This window comes from Salvia miltiorrhiza, unplaced genomic scaffold, assembly GCF_028751815.1.
Source record: "Salvia miltiorrhiza cultivar Shanhuang (shh) unplaced genomic scaffold, IMPLAD_Smil_shh original_scaffold_302, whole genome shotgun sequence".
In the NCBI taxonomy this organism is placed as follows: domain Eukaryota; kingdom Viridiplantae; phylum Streptophyta; class Magnoliopsida; order Lamiales; family Lamiaceae; genus Salvia; species Salvia miltiorrhiza.
The window spans coordinates 539,615-550,688 of NW_026651523.1; the positions used below are offsets into that span (position 1 = coordinate 539,615).

The following is an 11,074-nucleotide window of genomic DNA, read 5'->3' on the forward strand; positions in this document are numbered from 1 at the left end:
ATCTAAAGGTGGTGTTATAAACTAGAATTTGGTCATAGTTTATGTATTTAGGGGCAATAACCCCTTTAATTTATGTATAAAATTTTGTATTTAAATGCAATTATCCTTATATATATTCTCTATGAGATATTTACAAAATCTTAAACTATTTTCATTTATGGGTACTTACATTACAGATAAACTTCATCATTAATTATAGTACCCATTGAAATTGAAGTGACCGGCGACAACGAGAATATAATCCTTTTATAACTTCAATCATATAAAAAACTTACACACTAATTCTTTTATTTTTCTTACTTTGAAAATATTTAAAACTCAAAATATGAGTAATAAATAATGGTGGGGGCCTAACCAACCAGACCACAATAAAAGCTCCTTTCCTTTATATCAAGAATGTATGTGTGGAAAATGGCTTAATTGCACTTTACCAACTTCATTTCTTCATCCCTTCAAAAAAGAAAAAAAAAAACTTATATTTTCTTCATTTCTTGACTCAAAACACACACACACACAGTCACCGGGCCTTCAACACCCCCCGCCGTCCCTTTGTCTGCTTCTACTTTATTTCTTCTTGCATCAACTCACTGAAAAAGGACAAAACTTTGACCTTCCGGTAGTTTTGTACCTTTGTCTTGGACTCTTGTGCAGTTCTTGAGTAGAATATTCTGATTGTTTAGGAGAAAAGGGGAAAAGGGTTTTTCTTTGGGACTTGTATTTTTTTGTTTCCCTCTTATCGATTTGGTTGTTTTAGCTGAACCCATTTGGGTAGAGTTGATTTTCAGGTGGGAAGGGGTAAAGTTGGAATCTTGACACATAGTTGACGCTGCAGTGCGTGTGATTTGGGGGTTGAGGGAAAAGGGTGAGGAGCAGCTGCTGTGGTGAAGGGGTTTTTCTTTGGGACTTGTGTGTTTTCCTGCATTTTTCCCCTCTTCTTGAATTTGGGTGTTTTAGATGAGCCCATTTGGGTAAAGTTGATTTTCAGGTGGGAAGGGGTAAAATTGGAATCTTGACACATAGTTGACGCTGGAGTGCGTGTGATTTGGGGGTTGGGGGGAAAAGGTGAGAGCAGCTGCTGTGGTGAAGTGAGAAAGTGATGGTGAGAAAACATGGGTGGCAGCTGCCTGCACACACCTTTCAGGTTTTTGTTCTAGCTCACTTTCCTTTTTCTTCATGCTTTTCTTTTGTTTTTTGGTGCTTTAATCTTATGTGTTGATACTTTCTTTATCATGATTTGTTTTGGTTTTAGCCAATTTTGCAACTAAATTATGGTGGGGTTGGGGTGTCTCGAATGGGTTTAAGTTGGAATGTTTTGTTAAGTTTCTGTGTATCTGGTTTTAGTTTGTAAGACTTGAAGGTTACTAGCTTCGAAGTTTAGTGGTCCGTGTAATCACATTTCGTTGATTTGGTTGTGTTCGATGAGAATGGTGAAGCTTTTTGAGTAGTATTTTGCTAGAGAGTGATTTTAAAGTGTGGTTGAAGGAATGATATTTTAGTATCTCACTATCTTGTAGCAAGGGGTGGTTAGGCATCTTTGCGACAATTGGGTATTTCCCGCACCATTTCATCATAATAGGATATGTGTTTAGATCTCGTCATAATAGGAAATGAGCTTAGCTTTCTGTATTAATGTTGCTTTTCCGAAATGATCATCTCACGACTTATTCAAGATGCTGTTCAGTTTAATTGATAAACTTTGTTTTTTGTTTTCGAGATGTGAGACATTTGACCACGCCTTTGATATCTGTCTTTTTGCAGGTTGTTGCTATTACAGTGTTTTGCTTGTTAGTGGTGGCATTTTATGCTTTCTTTGCTCCGTTCCTTGGAGGCCGAATATGGGAGTACGTCCTGATGGGTGTCTATTCCCCAGTGGTATGTGTTTGTGTTTTTATATGCAGATATGATTTTGCTTTGCATCAACCGGCACGGATTAGACAGACAGTAATATTGATAAAAACAAACTTAAAAAGCTTGGACAATGGGTATGCCTCAATTATCAAAATCACGATGTTAAAAGAATGAGCAATATGAAGTAGCTAATAGCATCTGTTCACCCGATGCCTAAAAATTCACTAGATTTTGAGTCTCTTAAGATGAAGATACATAAAAAGCATGTTATTTAATAGTTGAACTTAAAGTAGACGAAATGGTCTATGTCATAATAACTCATCCTCAAGTTAAATCAAGGTTTCTTCATGTACAGGCAATATTGGTTTTCATTCTTTATGTTCGATCTACTGCAATAAACCCGGCAGACCCCGGTATTATGTATAAATTCGACCCTGAGCTAATGAATGAGGCAAGGGAGAAACATGAATCAATTGCGCATGACTTGAGCAGAAAGTTTGATGAAGGTAGTAATGGAACTCACTCATGCGCATCTTCGCCCTCAAGAAGTTCCTTTGCCGGAGCTAACTCTAGCAAGAAAGGTTCAGTCGAGTCTGTGAAATCCAATGTCCAAGTTGTACCTCCGAGGAGGAGTTCCTTCTGCCATTTTTTTGGTGGATTTCTTTGCGCAATTTTTGTTCTTGAAGATTGTCGGAAACAAGACGAAGCAGCTGAGCAGGAAGGCACTGGTGAAGATGCTTTGTTTTGCACGCTGTGCAACGCTGAGGTAGATAATTAGTTTCCAAGATTTCTATCTGTTATTAGTATCATTTACCCGATAAATTATATTTTTTGTTATCTAGCTCTCCTTTATGGCTGTTTCACCACCCTATGGGTTTTACCCGTGTTTATAGGTTCGGAAATTCAGCAAGCATTGTCGAAGTTGTGACAAGTGCGTGGATGGATTCGATCATCATTGCCGGGTACATCCACTGGTTTTATGTATCATTCCTTTCTTCTTAGGAACTTTCATGTGTATGGGAAGCTAACTTCATCGTCTAATGCTTTTGCAGTGGCTCAACAACTGCGTAGGGAGGAAGAACTATGTCACGTTTATCTCACTTATGGGCATCAGTTTAGTTTGGGTAAGTTTCGAGGAACTATGGACTTAGTGACCCTAAACATTCCGGGGCAACTGATCTCTTACCCAATCTCTTTCCGTAGCTTATTGTCGAAGCTGGAGTGGGCATTGGCGTTCTAGTTCGTTGCTTCACCAATAAGCATTATATGGAGGCTCAAATAGTTGATAGGCTAGGAAATGGTTTCTCTCGTGCCCCATTTGCAACTGTCGTGGTAAAGCCATCGTGGATATATTGTATGAATAAATCTAATATGTGATTATAAAGTCGAGTTTTCTTATCTTTTTGTGCATTCCGTTTGCAGGCTATATGTTCGGCAGTGTCCTTGCTGGCTTGTGTACCCTTGGGGGAACTTTTCTTTTTCCACATGATCCTCATTAGAAAGGTCGGCTCTCGCCTCTACGAAGTCTCATTTTCCTCCGCTTCTCTTTTCAAGAAAGCATATTACAACTATTCATTTTCTCAATATTTCTCCTTTTGATACAATTTGTTTTCTTCCTATTTGTTTGTAATAGGGCATTACGACGTACGAATATGTCGTGGCAATGAGGGCCATGAGCGAAGCGCCTGCAGGAGCATCAGTCGACGAGGAACTCCCAAACATTTTATACTCTCCATCAGGATCTGCAACGACCGGTTTCAGCGGTGGAAGCTCCTTGGGGCTGCAATATAAGGGAGCATGGTGCACCCCTCCTCGGGTTTTCGTTGACTATCAGGTACACATCTACATCGTTCCTTTTACATTCTCGTATTGACTTTTTAGCCCGAATTTAAAAATATTACAAATATAGTCAGTACTTATCTAAGTTGTTCACTTAATAGCCTCTTCAAAAATATTACAAATATATTCTGTACTTATCTAAGTTGTTCACATAATAGCTCGCTTTAGTTTTTTTCGTCATCTAAAGCTGAATTTCCATCTCTTATTTTCAAATTTTCATGATTTCTTGCAAACTTTGATCTACGACAGCTTTAGATGGTCGGAAAATTTGAGGCGAGCTATTAAGGGAACAACATAGATAACTACATGCTATAAATTTTTAAATTTGGGTTAAAAAATCAGTACATATTATCTCTGGCATTTCGCCCGATACGCATCTTAAGTATTTTTGGAATTGCAAAGTGTCTTAACCACATTTCGCTTTACTTTTATGGAAGTTTTATGATTCTATCTGAAACTTGAATATTAGGAAGAAGTTGCACCGCAGTTAGGACCCGGTATGATTCCGTCTACGGTTGATCCGGATGCTAACGGATCGGGTGAGAAGGGAAACAAGGGGCCGAAAAAGGGTGTTCGGATCAGTGCGTGGAAGCTTGCTAAACTAGACTCGAGCGAGGCAATGAGAGCGGCTGCAAAAGCAAGGGCGTCGTCTTCTGTACTACGTCCTGTTGATGGTCGTCGTTTACCCGATTCCGAAATAAGTTCCAGCGAGAACGGCAGCATCAGAAGCAGTATGAGCACCGACACCGGAGGAAACAAAGATGCCAGGAACGATCTCAGGCTGTCGCCTCTGAGGCACTCGTTCGCCCCGAGTCAAGGCAGTCGGGACGAGTATGAAACCGGAACTCAAAGCATGAGCAGTTTCAGCAGTCCGGGCCATGTGCACGAGTCCGTCTCGTTAAGCCCTCTTCCTCAAGCTCGCAGCCTGAACCCTCTCGTCTCAGACCAGTCGTTGATCTCTAAGTCGGCGGCTGCTGCTGCTCCGGCTAGAAACAACTCGGTCTTCCCCAACTCCTCCGGCTTCGATGAAAAGATTATGCAGAGGCATAGCGGTTCAGACACGCTCCTGCTCTCTGCTCCCGCTGCTCCGGCAGCTCCCTTCATTCGAGATGTTAAAAGAACCTCCGTAGTTTGGGATCAAGAAGCCGGGAGGTACATCTCCGTTCCGTTGTCAGCAGCAGAAGCCCGAAAGAGACCATCTTTACCGTCTGCGCTACCAAACGCTACTGCAGCGACGAGCAATCAAGATAAACGCCCTGTTGCCCCCCCTCGAGAGCCTCCACCGGCCCTAGCTAAGCCGCCTGCAGCCCACCAGTCGGATAAGCTGATGTACACTGGAGAATCCATCTTCTTCGGCGGCCCACTTCTCAGCGCTCCGATCAGAGACGGGTTGAGAGGCGAAGGGGGCTCGAGCTCGAGAGACGGACAGGATAAGCTGCCCATCAATCTGCCTCGAGATTCAAGATTCAAGAGGGATGCTGTCTCAAACCAGCTTCCCATCTTCATTCCTGGGGATTTTGAGCTCAACCCTCCGTCGGGATCGAGTTTCAAGTAGCTCGTTCGGAGAAACCCTAGCGCTGTCTTTCCCACATATGCCGCGGTGAAGTTGGAGACGAGCTGCAGACTAGAAGAAACCCCTCGACGGGGAGCCGTATTTGTGCCCCCACCGGAACCTCTCCCTCACACGAAAGCCACCCGGTGGCGAGGTTCCAGCGGTTTCTTCTCACCGGAGACTCTTACCGGTGAAAACCGACTAGCTTAAGATCTCTCTCTCACTCTCTCTCTCTCCGGCTTTGGTTATTTACCATTTTTGTTGCTTCCATGTATCAATGCACTCAACCGAGACCCGTCCGCGGCCGTTCCGGTTGCGTCGGCTCGTTCGGCTTTCCGGGCGGCCGCATCGAAGGTTTGCATTCATTCCTAGCTGTTGATGCTTTAGATTTGTGTGTGTTTGATTTGATGCTCAGTTTTTAACCATCGGCTTTTAGGATTAAGGTATGAATATGGACATAAGATAAGAGCTTACTTTACTACTCAATTGGAAATCTAATTATGTGTTTTTTCAGATTAGGAGCTCACAATATAGGTTATTTATTAATTTAAAATTTGAAAGAACGAAAAATAAAATCAATTTGGAGCTGTTCAGAATTATATCAATTTTAAGGCTAAAATGTCGATTATTATTATGTTTCATTTATTTATAACATGGAAGAGGAATTTTTTTACCTTCAAATTTTTTCTCTCTTCTCAATTTTCCCTCCAAATTTTGTATCTTTATTTTTTTTTTCCGATTTTTAATTTTCAAAAAATCGTCAAACTTTGATTTATAAAACAATATTATATGAATGTTAAATTAAAGATTACGAGAAAGATATTTAATTTTATGTGAAATTATAAAAAAATAAAAAAATAAGTTATGTTTGTTTAAATTATCAAAACTACTTTTTGTTCTACGTCATTTATTTATAATGCTGAATACCATTTTTTTTTTTAGTTTGTTGGTGAAAAATGTCATTCTTTTCTTTCAAAAAAGTTGACATGATTTTTAAGTATAATTTATTTTAAATTTAAATACTTCATCTGTTCCTCATATTTATGCATATCTTTTCTTTTTAGTACGTATCTTAAATTTATGCACATTTTATTTTTGGACACTGTTCCACGCATAATTTTCACAATAATAATTATGTTGACTAATTCAAATTAAAAGTGATGGCTAAAAATTCACGGGATCGGGCTCACATTATGGGCTGCATTTTAACTTAAAAACAAGCTCAAAAATCGGCCCAAGCCTTACAAAAATCGGCCAATTCATTGGCCCCTTCTACGGGCCCGTTATCGCTCAAAATTCGAATTAAAATCGAAATCGTATGAAAATAAATACTCACTTAATCTTACAAATTTGAAATGCATTATTAATTATCGTATTGTTTATTATTTTTTTGATTATTTGTGTGTGTGTTTTTTTCCAACTCTAATTGGTGAAATGTGGTGGCTTGGAATCTTATATAGTTTCGAGTATCTAAAAAAGGCATATTCTGATATCTCTATATCAAGATAATCTATGATACAACTAAGAATTTTATTTTCCAATTATTTATCGACACATATGCACGAATTAAATAATTAGTATTCATGAACATACACGATATTAACATATAATAAATGAAGAACCCAAATCATTGAACGAAAAGCTGAAAACAGATCAAATAAACAAACATGAATAATTGTATAAAAAAACAAACATGAATAATTGAAAAGTGAAAACTGAAAAATCTGGCTGCATAATCCTCCTCAGAAACAAGCATCCAACAAACAGCAGCAACACAAAGCAGCGCAACTGCAGAGAGAGAGAGAGAGATTTTCAGTTAAGATGGAGTAATGTAATACTCCTATAATATATGCTATATTAAAAAGCAACTCTCAATTTGAAATTAATTTTAAAATTAAGTGATAATTTTGTAGTTATAGTAAGAACGAAGGTTTATTTATAAACTATATTTTTTCTTTTTACTTTTTTTCTTTATCTTCTTATTTTGTTTTATTTTCTTTCTAAAATTTAAAATTCGACTAATTTAAAATATTTAATATGCATATCAATTTAAAGATTACGGTAAGAACTTTAATTTGATACATATTTAATTTAAAATATAAAAGTTATATTTATTTAAGGATTAAATTTTTTAAAAAATTCTCTCTCCTCTCATTTTTTTAATAAATCTACTTTTTAAATTTTTTTATTTTTATTATTTTTGCAGTTTCATAATATTTGTTTTTAATGATGTGAATTTTTTTTTCAACATTCAACTTAAATATATTCAGTTAAAATTATTATTATTTTTATTATATTTATACATATGATAACTGAGTTGGTATCGATTTTATATTAATATAGAAATATATACTATAAAAACATTTTTCGTGCATTGCACGGGATGCAATGTTAGTATATTAAAAATATAACTTTCAATTTAAAATCAATTTTAAAATTGAATGACAATTTTTTTTATCCAATATATTCAACTAAAATTATACTAGTATTTTTTTCTTATCATGTTATAATTTTTTATCTAATAATTAAATTAGTATCTATTTTATGTATCGAAAAAAAATAAAAAAATATTTTTCATGCATTACACTATAGACATGCTGGGGAGTAGTTAACTTATCACAAAAAAAAATATGTTTAGTTTTAGGAATTCGAAAATTTGGAGATGAATTGAAATTAAAATATAAATAATTAAGTGCAAGCCGACTAAATCCATGTTAACTATGCATAATTTGCAATACGTTTAATTAGAGAATTTTCATATGCAGAAAAGAGAAAATAGGCGAAATATTTTGTTGATCGGAAATTAAGAGTAGAAAATGAACTAACCATCCTTTCCAGAATCCATCGCCTCTGGATTGAGTTTCTGCCGGCGGATCATTCGTCGGAAAACCAGCAGGCGGCGGCGGCGCCGGGTAGGCCTCCGCCGTGCCCGGTGGTGGATAAGCTGCTACGATCACAACAAACACGAATCACATCAACAACATATATATATATATATATATATATATATATATATATATATATATATATACACACACACAAATTCGTATATATCAGTGACACACACACACATATATATATAGATATATATATATATGTTACCTTGAGGCTGGTTGTAATTGCTCATGGTGTGTGGAGAAAAAGGAGGAAATTAATAGCTAATTGTGTGAGAAATTATTTGAAGATGAGAATGTCTAAGTGATATTTTGGAAGGGTATATATAGACTAGTAAATAATCATTTCATTGTTAAGATAAATAATTAAAGTGAAAAAATACTAACACTTTCCATTTATAGTAAGTGACTTCAAATGGCAAAAAATGAGCTTTTTTTGGGTAATTAAAACAAAAAAAGTTACTCGCCCCCTCCCGGAAAGTATAACACTTTTGTCACAAAAAAATGATATTTTTATTTTCAGAACATGGTTTCACATAGTTTTTCTTTATTTTTTTATTCTTATAAATATCCCTTATTTACAAAAAAATACTCATAGTTTAATTTTAACCACTCATTTCATACAATAGTAAAATCATTTCTCAACTACATAAAAATCAACACATATACAAAAATGTCATACTTTTGATAAACGAAGGGAATAAAAATAACGTGATGATGCATTAATCATCGTATCACTGGACCAATACATATACAAGAAATAAACTTTTTTATATATATTTGTTCTCTTTTTCGAATGTCCTAAATATACAAGTTGTCTATAAAAGACACTTCCTCCGTTTACGAAGTTTTTGTCATTTTCGTCCGTTTACGATAAGTGTAGTCTTTCTATTTTAAGATATATACCATTATACTTTTGCTCCATTCACATACAATATTTATATAAAATATTTAATCTCACAAACTATTTATTAATTAACTTACAAATTTGACGATTAGTCGGAAGGAGCAGGTGGAGTGGGGTGGGTGAGGTGGAGTAGTTGGCGGAGATTGCTTCAAGAAGGTGGCGCCACCACCTTAAGAGGCTGAGCAAGAAAAATCCACCAGCGTTAGGTCAAAAAAGGTTTTTATCAATACTCTATAAGAAATTATAATTAATATTTTTATATATGTCTCACATCACCTAGTTGACTGACTAACATATTTTAGTATCATAACAATATATTCATAATTTACTGATATAATTAAGATTATAAATTAAGAGACTGCTACTCCCATTGAATTTTGTATGTATTTTATTTATTCCGGAATTCAAATACCGACATATATATATATATATATATATATATATATATATATATATATATATATATATAGGGGTGGGCTACCGTGAGAGCATATCTTAAAATAAGAAATAAGAGCAATTTTTAATGTATGAATTTTATATAGAACACGTATGAATTTGCTGTATAAAGGTATGAATTGTGAAAAATAAATTTTTGCTACCTTTGGGATTCGAACTCAGGACCATAAATCCATCCCACAGGATTATGAATCAACCGTAGATCTTGATGATCTAAGGGCTGAAAATGATTCTTATTTTATATCTTAAAAAATGCTCTTATTTTAGCCCATCCCTATATATATATATATATATATATATATATATATAGGGGGCGCTCCAATGAGACCCTCTAATTTTAGTGAGATCTAGGGCACGATGTGGTGCGTTTGTTTTATCAATCCTATGGCTGATATTGTATCTGGAGGGTGATTTTTTTTCGCAGGGTTCGAATCCTGAAGGGAGCAGAATATTTTAAATTTTGTTATTCATCAGTATATACTGCATCGTTCATCAGTATATACGGCCCTGTTCATCAGTATATATGTCTTATTCATTACGAATTTTTTAAATTTTATTTTTCATCAATATATACATTTTGTTCATTAGATATACGTTTAGTTCATTAGTATTATATGTCTTATTCATTGAACTCATGTTACACGAAAAATAGGAGGTCTCACTAGAGCGCGCCCCTATATATATATAAATTCATACTATTCTTAATGATTACTATTTGCTATCATAAAAAAATATGATTACTATTTGCCATAGGATTTGGTGAGTCCTAGTATTAGGTAATTTCTTGACTTCTTGTTTAGGTTTATGTATAGGAAAGAGTATTGTAATTTGTAATTTGTTCTTGTCACTAATGCTCTTTGACAAGCATAACTTTAATTATTAATTGTACATATTCGAATATGCTTCTATATCCATTTCACTCATGTAGCAATTCTTTCTCTAATTTTAAGTAAAACCTCATTGGACTAAAATAGTCAATATTATCAATTTATTGTGATAACATTTGTGCACGTATAATGCACGTGAAACGTTTTCATATATTTATATATATATAATTAGTACTAACTCAAAAGATTTTTTTATTAGTATCGCATTCTTAAATTCATAAATAAAATTAAGACGGTCTAAAATTTGTGTATTTTACGGTAATTATTCATGAATCCAAACTTGATTACTATAAACATCACCATCCCAACTTTATTTATTTTTATTAGTTCACATAATTATATCACAACACAAATCTATACTAATTTACATATCTAAGTTAACATTATAAACTGTTAAAATCGAGCTAGACATGAAATGAAATAAACATAAGATATATACATCGCATTGCTTGTAAAAGCCCAAACACGTCCCAACAAATGAACTCTCTCTTTCTCTCTCACTATATATATATATGTAACAGAGACAAATCCAGACATACTTTATTATATACGCCCAGGATCGGTCAAGGCGCATTGACCTTGTTGAACTTTGGAAAGAAGGATGCACTTAAACCCCTCTGTTAAACGGACCCTTAAACGCCGTTTTCTTTTTTCTTTTTTCTTTTTTTTTTCTTTTTTTTTTTATTTTGGG

At 35.0% G+C, this 11,074-nt stretch overlaps 1 protein-coding gene across 1 annotated transcript; it reads left to right on the top strand.

Annotated features, from left to right (window-relative positions):
- Positions 1–280: 280 nt before the first annotated feature.
- LOC131003972 (probable protein S-acyltransferase 19) lies at positions 281–5,625 on the top strand. The gene is made up of 9 exons (XM_057930546.1): positions 281–1,141; positions 1,759–1,872; positions 2,204–2,614; positions 2,742–2,810; positions 2,901–2,972; positions 3,052–3,180; positions 3,271–3,351; positions 3,482–3,682; positions 4,157–5,625. The coding sequence occupies exons 1-9, from the start codon at positions 1,097–1,099 to the stop codon at positions 5,240–5,242; spliced, it is 2,208 nt and encodes a 735-aa protein (XP_057786529.1). The 5' UTR covers positions 281–1,096; the 3' UTR covers positions 5,243–5,625.
- Positions 5,626–11,074: the final 5,449 nt, after the last annotated feature.

Coding starts and splice junctions, on each gene's coding strand:
- LOC131003972 (XM_057930546.1), top strand. CDS start 1,097: ATGGTGAGAAAACATGGGTGGCAGCTGCCTGCACACACCTTTCAG. Junction 1,873..2,203: donor TGGGTGTCTATTCCCCAGTG/GTATGTGTTTGT, acceptor CTTCATGTACAG/GCAATATTGGTTTTCATTCT. Junction 2,973..3,051: donor TGGGCATCAGTTTAGTTTGG/GTAAGTTTCGAG, acceptor CTCTTTCCGTAG/CTTATTGTCGAAGCTGGAGT.